Source organism: Lissotriton helveticus, chromosome 3_1 (assembly GCF_964261635.1).
Source record: "Lissotriton helveticus chromosome 3_1, aLisHel1.1, whole genome shotgun sequence".
Lineage (NCBI taxonomy): Eukaryota > Metazoa > Chordata > Amphibia > Caudata > Salamandridae > Lissotriton > Lissotriton helveticus.
Window position 1 is genome coordinate 1,564,134,766 of NC_136061.1, and position 22,025 is coordinate 1,564,156,790.

The 22,025-nt window shown below is 42.0% G+C and overlaps 1 protein-coding gene across 1 annotated transcript in view; it reads right to left on the reverse strand.

The window, feature by feature from the left end:
• Positions 1-911: 911 nt before the first annotated feature.
• POU2AF2 (POU class 2 homeobox associating factor 2) overlaps positions 912-22,025 on the reverse strand; it is a 113,113-nt gene continuing 91,999 nt past the window's right edge. Inside the window, exons 5-6 of the mRNA XM_078683408.1 lie at positions 6,022-6,320; positions 912-1,402 (exon numbers count right to left, since the gene is read on the reverse strand). Coding sequence (XP_078539534.1) covers positions 995-1,402; positions 6,022-6,320 — 707 coding nt within the window. The 3' untranslated portion in view covers positions 912-994. The remainder of the gene's footprint in view (positions 1,403-6,021; positions 6,321-22,025) is intronic.

Below are 22,025 nucleotides of genomic sequence, written 5' to 3' on the forward strand. Positions count from 1 at the left end.
ACATTTCGGGGGGAGCTGAACCTTTAATCAATAGGCAGAGTGGAGCTGCAGGGGCTCTTAGAAGGGGTGAAACAACAGCAAGGCCTCATTAACATGTAAATGGTCTTAAAGACCTGTGAAGTGCTCGGGTGCGGCGGTGTGTGTGCCAGGGAAGCTGTCTCATCCCGGGCTGCCACACACAACAGGGGGGGGCGCTGAAGCCCATTCAGTGCAATGGGTGTTGCGCGCCTGCCTTGCACCATGTCGTGCATTGCACATGGGGCACAGAGGTAAGTGGGGGCGCTACATGTGCCCCCAGGGACACTTTTCATTTGCCTACGATGGCCAGGGGCCCTTTTTAGGGACCACTGATCTCTTTCTGACAACCTTTTCATGGCGGAGTTCCAACCATGAAAAGGCTTTCAGAAAGTTATATCGTAATCCTGCCGGCGATGCCTCCCTCGGCAACGCTGCCATTCCTGGACGCTCCTCCGACTGCTGCACCTTTGTGATCTCTGATCCTGATGGAGGTGACAGTGTTGCGTCTGAAAGCTGTGGGTCCAAATGCCTGTTTCGTGATACGGTGTTCAGACCGAAGGGTGGTTGATGGTCGGAACACCACTGAGGAGCTGTTGGCAGTCTGACCGCCAGCATCGTAATGAGGCCCTTAAAAATATCCTTGGGATTAAATGTCCTGCTCAATAGATAGCAACTAAATAATTGCAGCATTTTGATATATCCAATATTCTTAATGTAGAATTAGTATGATTGATTTTTCCATGGTGAAAATGAACCCAATATTTTGAAGACTTCTGTTAAAGTAGCCTTGAAAGTTAAGGTCCACTCTGACAAGAAAGAAAAAATAGAATGAAGAAATATGGCTTACAACACCTACATTCAAACAATCACTTAAACAAATGAATAATCTCCATTAAAATACAACGAATTGACACTACTCTGCTGTTATTCACTAACACAACCTGCCCCAAAAAAAACCAAAGTCCAGTAATATTACTTAGTAGTTTCGCCTGAATTCATAGGATCCCCAAACAACACTTCCATCTTCCTTTGGCCAGGAGGAGGTGTCATGCAGTGTGCTTGCCTCAGAGTTCTCTTCAGATGAGAAATGGGACATTTTGGTCGTTAACTCATTTGGAACAGTCATAAATGGCGAGAATGAATAAGACGGTGTCGTGGAAAAGCTTGAAGGGTAGTGTCCGTCCTCGAGGGCATGCAGGGAGTACGTCTGAGTCCCAGGGAGGGCAGAACTCCGGCTTGAACTTCTGTACGATGAGCCGCTTGCTGGATCATGATGAGGTGTGAGGCAATTGGAGGTGGACGATGATACTGTTTGCAGGGTATCTGGACATAAGACATCTGATTGGCTGATGCTGTCTGGAACCGGCTGCTCCCAGGAATCTCTCTGTTGATGTAAGTGTAAACGTCAGTCATATGGGAGAAGCTGGGATCAATTACAACATGGAAAATATGTCTACCCTTCTTGTAGATGAACGTTAATTGTAAAGAATATGAATTTGATAACAGCAGAGAGAGTCAGTTGGGTATAGGCAAGAGCAGAGATGTTTCACTCTGTAGAGCTCTGGTACAAAGGTATAGGTAGGCGGTAGACTTTTTAAGGTATAGATATATAAGATATATTAGTGCATAGGTACGCTTGGAGTTTCTTGGGTACAGATAAGGCTTGAGCTACTTTACTGAAGGTAACATTAGATGAGAAAAGATAAGGCAAGGATGTAGGTTTGGGTGTTTACAATAGTGTTTAGCAATATGATTGTGCTAGGAAGAGTTTGGGGAAGTAAGATATTGTAGGGACAAAGGAACTAGGGTACAGACTGGGGAAGAGGTAATAGGATGTAAGTAGGGGTAGAGATACCAGGTTAGGATGGTGGTGGATGAGTAAAGATGTAGAAAAAAGTACAGATTTGAGGGAATAAGTGAAAGAAACAGACTTGAGTATTGGTGCAGACTGGGAAGAGGAAACTGAGGCGCACTAAGAGTTCCCCTTCTTATTATGGAAATAAGGTATCAATGGGAATCTGGAAAAATCAACTGCGTGGAAATGCATTAGGAAAAAAATCAGAAAATATGTTAGAGACGAATTATTCACTGGAACAGGTTTCTTGCATTTTCACCCTGAATGATATAGAGCCCATACACATCTCAAAGGTATGAACGGAAGAGAAAGAGGGTGTATTCAGGGTCCCACAATAAAATGGAAACAAGGGAATTATGGGAACCAGGGAACCAAGGAACCAGGAAAAATTAAGTACAGGGACATTTTATTGGAAACGTGGACGCCTATTAGAGATTCTCGAGAATGAGTACATTTTCCTGCAGAATCACCTACAGTCTATCAAACATGGGTTCATACAGCAAGTTACTGTGGACCCGAAAGAGAGTTTGGTTAACCAGTTATTCTATCACAAAAGTTGCGAATTATCCCATCCGTCATATTGTAAATACGTTATTTCGAACGCACTTTTAATAAAGCAGATAGAATATGTCACGTTTGTGATAAAGCACTCTTCAACCAGACTTAGAATGAGGCCTTTAAGCTTCTTCCGTGACTGCTCGAAACTCTCCTTGAAACCAACAGTAAAATAGTTCTGTCAAAACGTTGATTACAAAAAGATATTTTTACAATATGCAATTAAAAGTTACTTCGTATTCTATAGTACAATTGTTTTTTTGTTTTTTTTGCCTTCAGTCGCAGCCCACTAATTTTATTGCTCAGGTACAGAATGCAGATTTGCCAGATTTTGTACTGCAATATTTTGTACGCTGCATTCTAAATATTCACTTCAAATTGATTACAGCCCAGAATGTCTCATTTCTTATGGCAAACATCAGGGAGTGTAAGATTTGCTGAAGTGTTTACTCTTTTTTGGACCATCGTGTTTATTCCTGGGTTTAGCAAGAATGTTGGCATGAGTAGAAGGCAGCTTTCATTGCGGCTGATCAATCATTTCTTGCTAGTTGAAGTATGGAGCTTTACAGCCGTGTGAAATAAGGTAATGGGCACAAGACTGTGATATAACCTAACTGTAACTGTAATTGTAATTTATATTTAGATTGTGTTTACTAACAGGCATTGAAGCACTTTATGGCGAGTAAGCACCCTACTCCGGAATCTAAGGTTAGAGGTAAATAGGTAGTACATTAGTAGTAGGGGTTTCCGTTTCCTTGTAATCATTACAATGTGTACGAATGAGGGAAGCTAGTTCCCCTCTCATCCAAACAGTTGTGCCCGCCATCAACAAAGAGTGGTCGGGTGGGTAAAAAAAATTAAAAAAAGAAAATGTACCTTTTGCCGCCTGCTGCTCCAGCATCGCGTCTCCTCTTCCTGTCTGCTAGTTCCAGCAGCCCCCTGGGCCAGACTCCCTGTCCAGTCTCTGTGCTGCAGAGCAGCATAGGGATTGGTCTGAGCAGGCAGAAACGACGCCCTGCTCAGACCAGGGAGTCTGTGACGTTTGTCCAGCTCAGCTGCTTAATGCAGTTTTGCTGGAGAAAACCTAAGTGCGCATGTGTATTTTGGTCGGCCTGAGGCAGCCAGCCAAACACACATGAGCCCCTAGGGAGTGGAGTGCATGCAGCATTCCTCCTCCCCCTCCCATGCCTAGACGCTGCCCCTCCCTACACCGCTGGCTAAGAACCGCCAATTGTAAATTAAAACGATGTAAGAACATTCTTTTAATTTACATTTGCTGGCTCTGAGCCAGGCAGTGAGGTGGCGCTTCTCCGCCATTGCAGAGGAGCCACCATTACATCCAGAACCACTCAGCCAACTTGGCATCCAATAGTGTTGAGCCCATTTACTTGAAAGGTTTTCTACTGCTCCTATGTTCAGTGCTCTACCGCCGTCAGAGATTATGGTTGTGCTATTCAAATACTTAAAATTAAAAATAATTTATATAAAGTGTACACCTGTAATTTGTCTGTGTATTTATGAAAGCCTCAACCACTTTTTGGAAAGCAGGCCTTCTGCTACAGCCAGGTTCCTTGCCGTAGGAATAACTGTCAAAACAGTGTAACAGAGTTTGCTACATTCTGACAGCTGGATTGTGAGTCAATTGATTTAGCAGAAGGGAATGAGACTGTTTATTTAAGACAGAAGTAAACCACGTGAACAACATGACTGCTAGATATTTCTCATCTGAGCCCTGAACCATAGTCCATTGTCCACAGTGTCACATGCAGGTGAGAACTAAAGGAGGTTAACCCATTCCATGCCCATTAATTCACAATTTTCCTGATTTTATCTAGCGTCAACAGAGGTGGACTTAGTTCCTCACTTTGGACAAAAGCCACTAGCCAGACGTTCTCGTCCTTTGTCTGTTTCCAAAAGTCAGACAGTTGCCCAGAGACCAATTTTTTAAGGATCTTACTGAAAACTAAAAGAAGGGTGATGGGTCTATTAATACTGATCTCAGGGGTATCTAAATTAGACACTTGCAGAAATTGCATTCATTATAACCCTACTCTTCGAGATGTAAGATAACCAACCCAGCCAAATCACTGGTATTAAAGATGTCGCGTAAAGTCGAATAGTTGTAAGGGCTCAGAGTTTTTAAAACCATCTGGCGCACCATGTCCTATGTACTCTCACTGAAAAATGTTTACAAATGTCATACAGTGGTGGTCATTGATCCAAAAATGCATTCCTTAAACTAAATAACTATATACATCGTTTGATATGGTAGTGCGACGCCTCTCCTCGGCCCCTCTCAGTGCTTACTTGTGTGAAGGGCCTTGTGAGTTCACCAGTTTCAGTTTCAATGTGGAATTAATGTTTTCTCCCTGTTAAGTGTCATCTTTGCTGGTAACAAAATGAATCATCCTATGTTAATATATATGTATAACACAAAGAAAATATCAGATTAGGGGCAAGCATGTTGTGCCTGATTCAGTAAGAAAAATACACAAAGCCGGAAGTCTACAGAGCACATATTTCCTAATACAATTTGCCTAGACTTCCCACTGCTGGGGGATTTTTAAAAATCCAAAGGAGTACACAAGAAAATCTATTAAAATGTTAAATTTCCATGCATATTTTTTCTCTATATGTACTGCTGTGGATCCTTCTCGTACCTCGCTGAAATGACTTGGAACTCCTTGCCTCTACACCTCAGGCAATCACCATTGCTGCTGCAATATAGGAAAGAACTCAAGACCTGGCTCTTCGACTGATCCGCAGGCCCAGTCCTATCCACCCACCCAGCGTCTTGAGACTCTCAAGGGGGAGTAGTTGTACTTTACAAGATTCTGATTGATTGGATTAATCACAAAGCATGCGATCTGGAGTAGTGAGAGAGAGATATGCATTTGCACAGTACATAATATCCCTTTTACGCCAACCTGTCAATGTTGAGTAGACTTTCTACTACATCCCTTGAAGTATTCCATACCTTCATCCAGTTTTAAAGAACACTTAATCATTCTTTTTTGTAGAATTAACCATATAGGTGCTTCTAGGAACTATTTTAATCATGCTGGAGGACAAGCACCTTGTAGGTTAAGTGGGCCTATGACTTGAATTAACAGGCTAGCAATAGTCATGCAAATTGTTAGTCATTACCAAAAAATGTATGACTTAGTAGGCATTCCAACACATACTATAGCCACCTGCTGAAACTCATCAACTTTCCTTTTCCTGCACCTACTCTTAAGCATATGTATATGGAAAAATGTGTGGTTTATTCATTGCAAGTGAAAGTTGTAGTAAAAACAATCCAAACTCATACATTTGTAAATCAGGATTTTAGTTTTCCAATTACAGGTTTACCTTCTTGAGCACCAGAGTGGAACTTAGATGCACCAAAGGTATTGTGAATCTACTCCCTTGAGAGCAATTATTTGGGACCTATTACAACCCATACGTTGTTTCATATATGTAAGTATGTAAGACGTGGAAAAATGACTTACTTTACTTCACATGTTTATATTCAATAGCACAGAAAAATGGTGTGAAAAAAAAATGATCTACCTATTCAATTTTTACAATGCTGATAGGGAAATTCTTACTAGTAAGAAATGTGGCGAATCTCCAGAGAAGTGTGGCAGGATTGGTGGTAGTGCTGTTGTGCTGAAGACAGATCCAGTGGTAGCTGTTAGCGATGTGCTACGGTAGTCTCCGAAGGACTCTGTGAAATAAGGGTCCAGCATGGGTGGGTAGCCTTGAACCGAGGAAGTCTCACATGTTAATGACTTTGTGCCCAGTGCTGATGAGTAGATATCATTCGAGAGCTGTTTCCCTGAATGGTAGTCTGAATCGCATAGGTACGGCCTTCGAACACCATAGTAGCTTGACAAAGCAGGCGAACCTGAGGATAGAAACAATCTGTGTGACACAGCAGAATTGATACAGCAAAAAATGTGACTCAGCAAGTTGAGGAATTTGACCTGGAACCAACATGCATCAATTGCCAGATCCTGGCTGATATATAGGGACGTATTGAGCACACATTCGAATAACAGTTTTGCTAATTTCTCCGTAGAGTAGTATTGAAACTTCAAAATATAATTGATACATGGAATTTTAACAAGACATTTTAGGTGTTGGAAATTGCCCTTTCTAGGGGGCTTTCCCTCGAGCTTTTATTTTTCTCCTTCCCTGTTTTCTGCTGATCTAGGTGTTAGCCTTAAGACTTGAGCACATTTAACACTGCCATTCAGTGTCAAAGCACTGTGCTTGTCATATACATACTGGTGATTGGTGAATACATGATTGACTGATTCGTATTACCTGTAAGTCCCGTATCTAGGGGTAAGACATGTACCGAGGGGCATGTGCATTGAATGCTACTCCGTGGGCCTGCAGCACTGGTTGTGCCATCAATGGAAGTAGCTTATTGATGGTGCCACAGGTTTTCTCTGGTTGGGGCCTATGTGTGCAGGTTTCTGTTACTCGGCTTGGCATTTAAAAAGTTATGTGGCAAGGTTCTGCATGTCTCTTGCTACATCTGAGTACTCCCTGGGAACAGGGTGCGGTGGTGAGAAGAGGTAGGGCATATGCACATTTGCGTTACATGCAAGGGTCATGACTGGCACCGCTTGGTGTGTTTGGTACAACGGGGACAACTTCTAACATTGGATTAGAATGGGTGAATGTAGAGAAAAGACAATTGCCTGGAAGTTGCTGACCTATATCCAAGTGACAACTGTTGTGGACCGAGTCCCTAAGTAATCTCCAAAGGCAGGTTGGGTGGCCTACTGTCCACGAGATCCCAGGGGCACAAAGGATCTCTCAGTTTTCCATGAGATCATAAGGATTACGCAGGGTGTTGCATTATCAGGTGGAAGTGATCATCGGTTGAGACAAGGAATATCCTGATGTACATCGTCATCACAATGTGCAGAGGAGTGTGTTTGTAAAGATCAGCAGCCCACCTGAGGTGCCGAGGAGTGTGGGGGAAGTTTACAGAGTCTGAGGGACCCGTGCTTGTAACCAGGGGACCTGTTCTAGTTTAGACTCCAGTGGGTGTGGTGTCCTAGTTGTATTTGGGGACCTGGGCTGGAAACCGAGACTGTCTTTGACCTCCAGATCAGGAAGAAGACAGTGCCTAACATTGTGGCTTCCATCTGAGGTTGCAGGATCCGACTCCCTAGACCCATGCCACAGGGTACTTTGCTGTGGAGAACATCATGATCGGCCCAAGGGGTATTTCCTATGTGCAGAATAGTAGCAGTGTACTGTATGATACTGGTGATTTCATAATGACAAATCCTCTCTAGTAGTGTGAGTGGATCCAACATTACGCATGTGATGATGTTACTTTGGAAAAGTGGGCATTTTGATGCTCTTGGCTCTGTGTGCCTGTCTCCAATGCAAATCTGGATGCTGGCGGGACAGCTACATGTGTGCAATCCTGAAAAAAGGACCCCATACAGTAACTAAAGCTGGCTGTCAGGAGCTACATCAGCTTGCACCTCCATCTGAGGGGCAACACTTCTCCATACTTGGAAACACACAAGTTTCCTGGGTCACAACCTTTTGTCTAGGGGGAGACTAGTGATCCTGTATTTGTGCAGGTGCCACCAGGTGCCTGGTTGTCTAATCCAGATGGATGAAACTAATTCGCTGTTTCTTTCCATTTTAGGAAAAAAAAGTGTAACACAGTACTCGCAGTGGCAGGCTGGCTGGACTGGCGAACCAAAATCAGCTTTTGTGAAATTACTCAAACCACCCATTCTTCCTTATTCCCCCTTTCTCGCTCTTTACATCTGTCTGCTATCCCTTTCTCTCTCTAATCGTCTCCCCCCTCTCCCATCTCTTTCTCTCTAAATTCTCTTGAATTACCACTATCCCTGCAATTCTCCTTGGGAGCTGAGGAAGTGAGATGCACCTGCGATGGGCTTGGGATTTCAAAGTCAGCTTTCAGCCCCCCTCACTGTATAGAAGAATGACCATTTTCAATGTTGAGAGGTGGAGCATCACAGATTCCCTAGCGGAAAAAGCGAGTTCCAAGATGTTAACAAAATGTTTATTGGGCAAACTGCCAAATAAACATTTTGCAAGCAAATGGCAAGTTTGAGAAAGAAGCTACAGCAGTTATAAAGTGCACCCGAGATGATTCAAGATTGAAGGGACACAATCACATTCATTAGGCTTGCTGAGGAATCTCAACAACCATTAGATGTCAGAAAAGTATGCAGCAACCCTAATCATCTACTGCCTCAGTCTTTGCTTGGTTCTACAGGGGTTGGGAGGTAGGAAGGTAGTGATGGATGGATAGCATGCACCAATTTTTGATATCACCTTCTGCTCTCATCATTGTATGCTTCCCATTTGAAACTCATTCATATGAAATTATCTGTACTTGAGTTCCTTCCTGTCCAGCTTACTCCAAACCCCAGCAGTAGCCTCCAGTGACAAGCTCTTGCCTTTGGATTTTGGGGTTCCTAGGCATTCTGATTATAACTAGACATTCCTTAGTAAAGTTGGGCCAGTTCTAGCATTTGTGGGGCCCTGCACAGAACAAGAACATACAAGGCCCCTCTAAGATGTAACATCACAGTACGTGACATCACAGAAAGCGACATCAATTGAATATTAATTTTCGGGCATTGTTGAAGCAGCTTCACAAAATACTACTTACCTATTGTGGATCTCATTAAAATGGCCACAAATATAATATCTATGATCTCTGGATCTCTAGTCAGGACATGTGTAAGAAAAGGTCCTACTGGGAGTGAGATTTCATAGAAAGATCAAGAGGTGTAATAGAGTACACAGAGAGCAGACTGTAATTCAGCGGACACATTAAGGATGGTTCAAGATCAAAACCCTGTGTGAAAGATGATACATGCATCTCAAAACTAACATTTTGCTTTTTTACATTTCTAACAAAGAAAATATAGAGATAGTGTATTGAAAACTTTGGCTGAAGGTTCAACTGACTTAGCAGCACACATTGGTCCAAAAACATCCTAATCTCTGCCAGTCTCTTGTTGTTTTTGCTGATTCAGCCTACTTGCTCTACTTTCCACCTCTTCTCTTGCCCAACTATGACCTACTCATACTGGTTCAGCCCCCTTGTATATCCACTTTACCCCAGCACTATTCCCTCTTCACACCTCATCTCACCCCAAACATCTTACCTTCTATCTCTGATATTGCCACACTTACATCCACATTTTCCATCAATGCTCTACTCCTTTCCTCTCATCTTTCTACCAAGCCTCTCACCTTCTCGTACCGCAACTTTTTTTAGCTGGTTCTGCCCCCTTTATATCAATCTCTCTTTTCTCCCCAGCCTCTTGTTCCTGGTTCTGCCCCTCTTACATCACATCTCCCCTCCATGCATTGTTCTTCACCACTCTTCTTCCACTAGCCTTTTACTTTGTTTCAGTCGTTCTCTTCCTTTGCATCCACCTCTCCCCTTCCACTCTTCAACTCTCTGAAAGGTTTTTACATTTTTGAAATGGTCTTCCCCTCTTCTCAGCTCTTGGAACCTCAAGCTCAAATGAGCTCAGCTTTTACAGGAGGAGATGTGGTCTAGCAGATACAGCTGCCCACCATGCATCATGGGGAGCCAGTCTCAAATCTTGTCCTTGGCTCATCCTCCTATGAATCCACACATATCTCTGTGTTGGAACAAAAAATAAGTATTCTTTGTTGTGGAGCACTCATATGTACATGGCAAGGTTGTGCTATTTAAAGCTTCCCAAACTACAATGTGGACCCTGCCTGTCATCCATGCTCTATTCTCATCAGCCAAGATTTACATACAAAGCCTTAGAATTTAAACTGAAAACGAGATACCCATCTAGTGGCTAAATTGCACAGTGAGAAACTTGAAAATCTGGGATCAATCCCAGCGTTCCTGCTTGACCAACTTTAGTGAGCCTAGGCAAATGCTTTATTCCACCAATCCCAATTTTGTTTCTTTATCACACATCAGAGAACTTTCAAATATGTGCATTCAGAGTGTGCATTGTACCGACACGTATGGTGGTTGATTTATATCCTATAACTTTGATCTCTGTTTAAAATAATCCATCCCGCATATAGGGTGCACATGAACCCCAAAGTACCTTAGTCAGGGCCACATAATTATGTAGTTTTGCAGTTGCTGCATTTTACACATAATTATGAATTGCCGACATTTGCCACATAATCCATCTTCTGCATAATCTACAGCATTTAACAAAAATATTCTATATCATAACATCATTTTGTTTCCAGCTCAAATGGTCGAAAAGTTTCTAAAAACAGGGTGTTGTTGTAGAGTGGAAAGCACATCTCAAAGTTTGACTGGTGATCTTTCCGTTTATTACTGTATTTGGGTATCATATCGGTACTAATGGGATTATACCTTTGCCCAGATAGTAATAACACTGAATAAAATTACCAAAAATATAATATGTCAAAATGTGCTGCATTATGCTAAATAATCCATCTTTTCTTCTTGCATCAGTAGGTAAACTGCCACATAATTTGGTCTTTTCCTTTTGCATAATTACAGTGGCCCTGCTCTTAGTTCACTAATACCAATATCAGGGCTGGGGCAATAATGTTTCTCAGTTCATATTTACTAGCTCTCACTTTTACTGAATACATCTAAATGCAGTGATATGACGGATCACTGACATAATATCGAATTCACAAATATAGAATTAACAAAATATCGAAGAAAAAATATAGAATGCAAAAATATCAAATTCCTATCTGCATATAAGTAAGCACAAAATTATCCAATCAAAAATATAGTTTTAAAAAATATAGTTAGTCAAAATATCGCTTTTTTTAAATGTCTTGAAAGTAATTTAAAATTAATGAAATAAAAAAATATAACATTTACTATTAGCACTCCAGTGAGTGCAACAGTCGGGAACGCGTTGGATGGCGTAGGGGTAAAAATGACTATTCCCACTCCAGAGAGTGCAACAGTAGGGAAAGCGTTGGATAGTGTAGGGGTAAAAATGACTATTCCCACTCCAGAGAGTGCAACAGTAGGGAAAGCGTTGGATAGCGTAGGGGTAAAAATTACTATTCAATATTAAATTACTTACCTTCATTTCGATATTTTTCACCACTATATTCTGTCCATTCGATATTTTGTCCATTCTATATTTTGACTTCGATATGTTGGTAATTCTATATTTTGAATTCGATATTTTGTCTTGTTACCGATATGACCTAATGTACTAAGGTAAAACGCTATTGTGTGAAATTTGCTTTTTTGAATCTTGAAATTTAATGGTGTCAATAAGCTCCTCACAGAACGTGACAGTACTTGGTGGCGGGTTACCGCGGTACCTGCTGGCAAGGCATCGGTCTTCACTGCGCAAACACCTATACAACAGCATTGGGTTCCTGTGAAGGGTTTGGGAGGGAGCAGGACAATGGCGCTAAAGCAGAAGATTGAGTAGCAATGTGGTGGTAGGTTTGAAGCAGAAGGTATTACTGTGCTGCTAGTGCAGAGGAAGACCCTAAACCTCTGGATGAGTGAAGGGCAGGAGCCCCTAATCCGACAAAATATACAACAGGTACTGGGCACACGTATAGGTTACACAGTATAGATACAGTGAAATCACTCATAAGAAAGTTGACACCGGTAGTTCATTGTAGGTTGTTTATGTAGGTTGTATTCATTAGAAGGAAAAACAACGCCAGCCGACACGTGTTTCGTCACCAGGTCAAAGCGTGTGACTCTTCAGGGTTGCAAATGATACAATGAAATGAGAGCCAAATATATACATCAAATCATACTACATTCATGTGCATGGTGTGTCAGGATAGACACAGAAGAGTGATCACATAAAAACACCCTGATTAAAAGTGGAAGCCTTAACAGCCTATGATGCAAATTAGTGGTGATAACGTTAGGTGGTTACAAATGGAATGGACCACCTGAATGCATACAGTGAAGATTGTGGGGAAAAACCCCCCAGAAAACAACATGGATAAATATAATAGAGCGGTAAATCTGTTTTTAAAGCGAAGGATAAAACTTTAGAAATTATTAACGATTCTTTGTACATTTTAGAATGGTCTGATACTAGAAGAAGGTAAGCGCTGTATTTTTTTACCAAGAGACAAATTTTAAAACATTCTTATTTGGTCATATCAAGGCAAATGGAACGGGCAAAAACAAGAGAAACAAAGCGTCACATGATCTGCTGTCGAATTAAGGAAACTAGTGAAAGCAATAATAACATGCTACCGTCGGTCACCAAAAGCATGATGCAAAAGAAACAATGTGAGATAACACCTACTGGATTGGACATTTAAAAAAATTACCTAATGGTTCAAGTAGTTAAAAAACAAGGTTAAGTCAACACATCATGTTGGTAATGTTTAAAGAGACATATCGGTAACTCCAATTACTGCATCGAGAAACGGAGAACGATGGAGTGTCACAAACATCATGCATCAAGAGGTCACAGAGTATTGCATGTGGTCAATGTAGGCTAAACTAAAACATGATCCTGGTTGGTGCAGCGTGAGGTCGTGTGGAAACGAAGGTATTGGTGGGGCAGCAAGAAGAAAAGTTGATTGAAAACATGCATGGATGCCCAAGTGAAGAGGGTAGGGACATCTGGAGTTAAGACGTTTTACCTGTGCTTGCGTGATAAATGAATCTGAAAAGGAAAGAATGGGCACAGAGCTGTGATGAGTATACGGGTGACACCTGACAGTTGCAAAACAAAGGCTGGCAGGTTGGGAAGTTAATGGCGTTTCTGAACTCACCGTAATACCGGTGATAATTCCGACCCGGTGTTCGGGTTAAGAGTATAGCCGCAGTTGCGTAGATCAGGATCTGAGAAAGAAGGGGGGCAGGGATCCGTCAAGAATGTGCGAAAAACACACATGAATGGTAATGGGCTAGTAATTGCAAGTAATAATTACAAACTACTAGTGTTTAAGGAACTCACCGTAGTGCCGGTGATAATTGCGACCCGGTGCGTGGTGACAGCGAAAGCCTTGGGTAGGGCAGGTAATGGATGCAAAGAAATGGAGCATGAACACGTAAGTTCCTGTGCAGCTTGGACCTGTAAGATAAGGGAGTGCGAAGGTCAGCACTCAAGAGAGGCTGTAGATAGAAACTAAAAGAACGTGACATGGCGGCAGGCAGTTACCTTGAGGTGCCAGGTCCTTACAGTGCTCGTATTGCCTCAGAGAATGGGAGGCCGAGCATGTAGCGGAAGTCCAATTTAAGCAAGGGCGTGTCTAAAAGACTGGAGCGATAACCTCCATCACAGTCTCTAACCAGAAGTGAGTCGGAGGCCGGAGTAGGGCATGCGGAAAGTGTTGGTACGGAAACTAGGTATGTGCAGGAAGTAAGTGAAGTATTAAAAAAACAGAGCCAAACCTCAACGATGATCTCGAGAAAACGTTGCGGGGGATGGCAATCCAGGATGAAGTGTATGGACGAGGGGGACACAGGATCATGTTTGTACAAAAATTAAATTTCCTAGGAGACATGTTAATCATATCAGAAAAAGCACCGATCACGATTGGAAAACAAAACATAATTAAGATCACTTGCTTCTGGTACATCATATATGTATTGATGAACAGGTTGTTAACAGTCACATGGGTAGATAATCATTCAAGTTGATAAGTAACACTGAACATGAAGGAGGTTTGAAAAAGTCACAACATAGCTCACAGCAAAAGCTGACATCGAATAATTCAGAATGTGTGTTGAGACCAGGTCTGGTGGCCTGCGAAACGAGAGAATCTCAGGAATAGAGCTCACTCACAACTAGGAGATGAAAGTGGCATAGCTGAAGGTGAGCATAAGGAAAATTCAATAAGTCTAGTATTCAAGGCAGAAGTTAAAATTTGAAGGGATGAATGAGTGTCATCGAGTTGGAGATTAATGAAGTGTTACTATTCCCTTTCTTTTGAGAAAACTTTGATCACACCAGCGGCGTGCTGTTACTTTCGAGCAGGACGGCAAATTGAGAGCACATTTCCAAAAATTAAAAGAAAGGGAATAGTAACACTTCATTAAGGAGCCTACCTTCATGGTGGTGTATCACATATAAGAACGCCGGTTGGCGGCAGTCGACAATAGCAAGGTTGTCCTGCCTGGCCACGTTTAGAATTATTCGGTTTGAAATCTTTTACGCCCCAATGCCCTGCTCTACTTTCAACCAAGTTTGATACAAAGAATAAAACAGCCCTGATGAGAGATCAGCGACATTGTGCCTGATCTCGAAACGCGTCGGCACTTTCATAGGGTGGAATAAAATGTCATCTCCACGATACTAGGACCGGCTGGTCCAGTATTGATTTGTTTAAGAGCCATTCATTTGCTTATGATTCCCCCTAGGATTGGTTTTTCCTATTTTTCTCATTTTTGGATTGTAATGTTTGTTCTAATGTTGTTTGTGATGTATTCTTAGTTTTTTGTAATGTTTGATGCAAGGAATTTTCTTTTTGTACTGTGTAAAGAATTTGTTTCTCATGTATGTACAAAGTATATATAGATGTGTAAATATTTAATGTATTGTTGTTTTCTGTCATATAGCTTGTCATAACTTGAAAAAGATAAAAAATATTTACACTAAGTAGGATGTCGAGGGTGATCACAATAAATTGATCTTTTCCCTATTAATAAGCTTGTGGAGATTTTGTTGTTCGGGCAATTTGTGTTATACATTTTATAAAAAGGGTCTAGCCCCCACCACGTGTTTATGGACCTATCCCCTTTTGTTCTTAAAATACAAAATGAAGGCACGTACGGTGACGCTGAGCCGGATGGCTTAGGCATCAGCGTGCACCACAACGTCCACAACATCCAGGACCCTTGAGGGAACACGTCACAGAGGATTGCATGGAGGAATGGCAGAGGAGTTGTGAGAAGGTAAGACAGCACGTTCAATGTACGTGCGTTGTAAACTGCTCGTGCCATATTTTAAATGTCAATAAGCAGTTGAACTGGCACAAGTTAAGGGGCAGAAACTAAAAAAAAATTTAGACACACGCATGGCTCATGCGAAAAGTCCTCAATCAGCACAACCCAGGCGTTGAACTGTAGGTTGAGAAGCACCACCTGCTGACGTGAGCAAATCCTCATTCCTGCCCATTTTGCTCTCAATCAACCGGCACAGAAAACATAGTCACTGAAAGTGAACTGCTCCCTTTAAACAGCCAACACAGTGAGCCAGTGATAGTCATCAGGGTCAAATCGAAATCCAAATGAGGTGCCAGGCGCACAGCACAAGTTATAATTCTACCAGAATGCCTCTTGATACGAAGATGAAGAAATCCGAGCAGGGAGCATTAGCCCAGTCAATGGCAGCATGGTGTCAAAATGAAGACATTAGATGTTGTCAGTAGAAAGGGAAACAAAGCACTGGAATTGAGGCCAACCAGAGTCGCAGGAACTGGCATGCAGGCAGGAATCGTAGGCAGAAACTGGGTGGCAGCAGGATCTGCAGGTAGGAACTGGCACTTTGGAGTTGAGGGCGACCAGTGGAAGGTCACTGGTGGGGCTCTTGGTGCCAGTAAGCTTGATCTGCTTTTCAGAGGGTTTCCTTTATCTTGAAGTTCCTTATCTTGAAGTTTCTTGAGGGTAGAAGTGCAGGTTCTTTCCAATCGTCGTCAAATGAAATAAGTAGAAGATGTAGTCTAGGTATAGTAGTTAAGTAGGTTTATTGATAAAGTATAAGTCCTCAGTACAGGATTACAGAAAACCCCACCAGGAGCAGCTCCCTTGCTGCTCAGCCCTTTCTCTCAACTGACACTCATCCATCAGGAGTCCCCAACATTCTATCATGTCATCACACATACCAACATTCCACTGATCACCCACACTGGCTGAGCAGTAAGACAGATAAACAGGGAAGATGCATTGCACTTAAACCAAGATAGAACAATGGTGTAATGCTGGATTGGACTATGGCAATTAAAAAGTTAATGCTGAGGGTTAGGTGGTGGGGGACACAATGAGGAGAGGTGCTGTCACACAGAGGAGTAATGGGGACAGGTGAGCCATTAGAAGCTCAGCGGTGGGAGGTTTAAAACGTTTAAAATCGTATGGGGGAGTGGGATAAGCACGGACAAATTAAAGGAGGACAGGAGCAATATCGAAAGTATGAGGGAAGCATCACATGAAGGCGAGATCGAAAAAACCACATGCATGTGTGTGGAGTGATGAAATAAAAAGAGAAAAGCAAATCCCTGAATATATTGTGTTTTAAAGAAGGGACAGAATAAACCTCAAATAGTAACTCATTAAAAAACATGAGTGATTGACAAACCTAATAAAGTAAAACTATATTTAAAAGCTAGGTAGACCACGAGTCTTTTGGGCAGAGTGTACCATGAAACTTTGTCAGTTTACGCTAATGGCAAACACCTCATTGTCCTAAATGTCAAAAGAAACATCTGCTGATTACTTTTAGCAGCCTTAGTCAGCGGGGAGATGCCAAGCGTGGGGTTAATGGATTTATATATACTTTATTCCTGATTCCATCAATTTTGCATGAAAAAAAAACTTCCATCTGAGTGGTGTAAACAAAAAATCATTGATCTATCAATGGAAGGTACGCATGCGTATTTATACAGTGTGAACTTAACTGGCCAATAATGGACCACTGCACACCAATGGGAGAAGGAGTGTGGAGAAACGGTACAATGGCAAACACATTAATTTAAGTTTACACATTTCAATTGCACAATGCCCTTTTACATATTTACAATTGCCTTACATTTCACTCATCTTTATGATTGTCAGCACAGAGATATTGTGAGTTTTTCCAGAAATCACAACATTTTCAGTCAAGTGCCAGCGAGATTTAGAACTCAGGTCACAAAGTTAGCAGTTGGACCCTAAGATCAAATCTAGGCAACTGCTCTAAATATATAATTAAGTTGTTACTGAAATGACTCTGCAGTGGCCTTACAAGGAGTTTTTATGCAAAGAGGGTGGTACAAGGAGCAAATTCAGGTCCAAATGTTTACTATCACATTTAAGGTTCAGAAGAGTTTTTAAAGTTTAAACAAGCCTGAAGACATTTTGTGTGTGTTTTAGCTTTAAAGGAAACATGTCGTTCATGACAGAAACACTAATCTCATAACATAATGCAGAGAGTGTTGGCTGGATGCCAACAATGTATACAAATGATCAAAGATGACAGAGATCTAAAAGTGGATTGCTATTTTTAGCGATTGCACTCACCTGTTCTGCATGTTCAGTCTAATATTTTTCAACTTTCACTGGAACCTATTTTATATCAGGACTTTGTGCACTGTAATTCTGTCACAGTGCATGTGCTATCCTCCTAAAATGGTGCAGTCAAAATTAGTTTCACCCAATTGATTTATTTTACGTTCCTATAAAGCTATGGGGGGGCCGATTGTGCTGAAAATGCATCCATGACATAGGTGTTAAATGTTATAGGTGGAAGCTATGGTGTGTATTCACACCACTCACATATATGACAGTGGTGGCTACTGGTTAAAATATATGGTGGGGCGCGATGTCACCAAACTCACCATAAAAGCTGCACTTCTTCTCCCCAGCATGGCACTTCTCTCCCCAGAACGCATTAGCAGGTATGGAAGGACTTTCTTCCTGCTCACTGGAACGCAAATCCAACCAATCTTGAAGCTCCTCTCATCATTATGAGAACACACCAGGATTGGTGGGAGCAGGCTAACAGGCGCTCATTTTGAGGCTGGGGGCCTGAGCCAGCAATCGCTGGGTCTACGTGGAGCATGTTGGGCTGGCTGTAGGTAGCCAGCCAGCGAACCAAACAACTGCACTGAAAGGGGCAGCAGTAATCCGGGAATAGCAGGATTCAGCCCTGCTCCCTGCCTCACACTCACTCTGTACACATCATAAGCTGGTGTCAAAATAAAATGCCATTATTATGCCTTTTAATGTATGTTTTTTTGCCTGCTGCGCTTGCAGCAGGCAGGACTATGCTAATCTGCTCTTGGAGATGAGCCGCCACTGATATATGATAAAAAATATATGACAGTCAGGAACACCACGACACTCGGTGGGTCTGCAGTTTAAACTCACTGCAATGGCACAGGGAAGGGAAAAGTGCCCTTTGTTATGATGGAAAACCTATTTTATATAAATGGTATGTCACCCCTAATATGTGCCCTATAAGCCCACAGGGATGTGTGTTTAATATAAAAATAAAGTGGAACACTACATATTGGATTGCTTCTATTTAGGACCCAATTACAATGCGATTAGGAAATCTTCCCGATCTAATTGGTTTGGAAATGGTTTGCGACTGACTCGGATCGGGAGAGTCCGACCGACCGAGTATGATGCATCTGGGTGCTTCCAGATACAATTTGTTTGGACTCTCATTGACTTCTATGGGAGCCTATGTTCCTAACCACATCGTAATCTGGCCCTCGGTCGGGAAGAACGTTCCCGATCCGATTCAGAAGGAGCAAATGCCGTTGGGAGGCCTTCCAAACCGCATCGTAATCTGCCCTAGATGGGAATGCTTTCCTGACCGCATCATTATCGTGCCCTTAGTGTTTGAATATCTGGAAGCTCATTTTCACTGTCTAGTTTTTTCTGGGTTCTCCATGAGCAGGTCTTGGTTTTATTAAAACCCTAATGCATATCTTGGAAAATGAGAGAAAAATGATTCAAAAGAATTTTGCACTCAGTTTTCAAAATCATAGAGGCTGATTCACAAGGGTAATCTGAGAAAAAAGTCTAACAATATGACTTTTGGTATTCACAGAGATCATTTATGAGTCGTATCTTTACGTCTGCAGTAGGGCCGTACTGTCCGTACCCGGGCCGTACTCTCTGCTCCTGGGCTGTATGCTTCGGCTCAGGCTGTACTCTGCTGATCGTGCCGGATGAAGCGTAATCAATGGGCCAGAATGCAATATTTACAAAAGGGACCATTGAGAACAAGTGATAAATGGTAGAGGAGGTCATGAAAATCAGTTTGGGCAGGGAAAATGGTGTAGCTGGACACTACATTATATCCCAGAAAAGTTTGCTTCTTTGTCACATGTACACCTGGTGCACAATTTGTGCTCCACTCAGTGTTGATTGTAGTGTCAACACTCCAGTCAACACTAAGGGGAGCACCCTTAGTATTGACTGGAGTGTTAACACTACAGTCAACACTGAGGGGAGCGCAAATTGTTCCATGATGCAAAGGAGCAAACGTTTCTGGGATATAATGTAGTGTCTGGCCAAACTCTTTTCCCTGCCCAAACTGATTTTCATGAGCTCTACCATTTATCACACGTTCCTAATGATCCCTTTTGTAAAAATTGCATTCTAGCCCAATGATAACATTTCATCCTGCCCAAGCCGGAGAGTACTGCCCGAGCTGGAAAGTACGGCCCTGGTATGGAGAGTACGGCCCGGGTGCAGAGATTCTGGGCCAACTGAGGACGTAAGGATACGACTCGTAAATGATCTCTGTGAATACCAAAAGTCGTAAAGTTAGACTTTTGTCTCAGATTACCTTTGTGAATCGGCCCCTAATTTCATGTTGAAAGTACATTTTTGATACCTTTAGTGAAAAAATATACAAAAAGTGATGGAGGGAATGCTTGACTTAATCTTAGCCACTGATAATTACTCTGGCCTCCATCCCAGTCCATAGTATTTTGGCTCACCATGTCACCTCAGCGTGGAACCAGCCATATGCAAAGCAGTCTTGACACTTCTCCAACCCAACCTGCCCTACATGGTCCTCTCTGAACCAGAATAGAAGCAATCCAGAGGCTCTCCAGAATGATTTGCATATGGGTGTGCCCAAACTGAGGTGACATGGTGTGCAAAATCACAATGGAATGGTATGCGGCCGAAGCAATTACCAGTGGCTGAGATTAATTCAATCATTACATCCATCTCTTTTTGTAAACTTTGCAGAGAATAATGGTGTGGCTTCTTGGAACAGGAAGGCAGATGTGTTATTAAAAGCTTGCCACTTAACAGAGGTTAGTCCTGTGAGTGGGCAACTGAACAGTTGGCAGAACAAAGAGAGTCTTTACATTAAGCCTTCACACTACCTCATTTGACTTGGAGATGCCAAATGGACCTGATCCAATTAATTTGCAGGGCTCACCTTGACTTTCTGGGTCTAGGCTCAGTAGGGCAAAAAACAATTCTTGGCCTGGATAGAGGGAAAAGATCAAATATATGCTGGGAAATATTTTTGTAACAGCTAGATCCCTTTCTCATGGATGAAGAAGTTATCTATGTTTTATTTAGAATTTTTGGGAATTCGAAAAGGAACATAGAAAGGAAGTGCTGCAAAATGAGGTAGGCCTAGAGTGAGGAAGTAGACTGGACTGGGTACAACAAATTCTCCAATCACTGAGAGTTATACAGGTTACGCCTTATGCCATCACCTCTTCAGAACATTTCTGGATCTGGGAGGACTATCTCTGAAAATGAACTTCTTGTTGGAAGAAAGAAGTATCAGAAGCTCCTCACTCGAGCTGGCTCATAGGTACTGGAATTGCTCTCCAAGGGTTACATGTCTGGGCTCTGCTTTGCTAGCTCCAGGGACATAAAAAGCAGAACAATGCAGGTCTCCAAGATGACAACAGAGGACGGGACCCTGCAAGAGCTCTGGCAATAGAGAAAGTTAGTCCCCAGAAGTTTTACCAAAGGAACTGGAGGCTGCTCAAGTTGAAGCAGGGTCTATTCACCTTTGCCCTGGGCATGGGGCTATAGGGATTCCACATCCCAGGGCACAGTTTGACAACTATGATTATTTTGATTCCCAAAGGTGTTACTGTGACGGAGATTTCCAACTATGTTTGCTGTTGGAACAAGCTATATTACAACGTTTTAATTCTTCTTTTATTTTTGGAGATAATGGATTTCTTCTTAAAATGTCATACAGGGATGGCAATATATTTTTTAGGCTCTTTTCTTTATTTGGAGTTCCCTTCTTACCTCAGCTGGAAAACATACAGCATGCATCAGTAATAGCACAACTATTGAAAGGCCTATTGCTATTAAAAAGAGTTTCAATTGTAGAATGTGCTGCACACACCTCCTCCAAGGACTATGTATCATGAGGTAAAGAATGTATTGAAGCAGATGTAAAAAAAAAAAGGCAATATCTTCAGTAACTGGTTGTATGTACACAATGGTTCAATTTGCTTCTACTCCACATGATATCATGATATAAAGATAAAGGATAATGATATGTACTATGTCCCTAAGTATATTATTGAAAAAGGGTGGAAGAAAAGGAAGAATGGGAAAAGGGGAGGATGAAGGCAAACAGAAGAGGGAATATGGATAGGCCCAAATGGAAAGATATGTTTATCAATGATAATGCTTGTTTCCATGGCCCGTCTTTTTCATGGTTTATCACTTGTAGGATGTGATCAGACTGTTTTTCTAAATGCTGGTACTAAGGTTAAATTGGAAAAAAGGGTACTTCCTCTACCCTAGGCAACTTTTGGCCCACATGAAATGGACTTCTTCAACATAGCCCTCTATTGAAACTGCAAGTACGTGTTGGTACACCGATCCAAGAACTGAAATGTATAAATTATTGCCAAATTCCTCCTGAAGGAGTTCATTCCGCACTTTTAAGTGCCTATG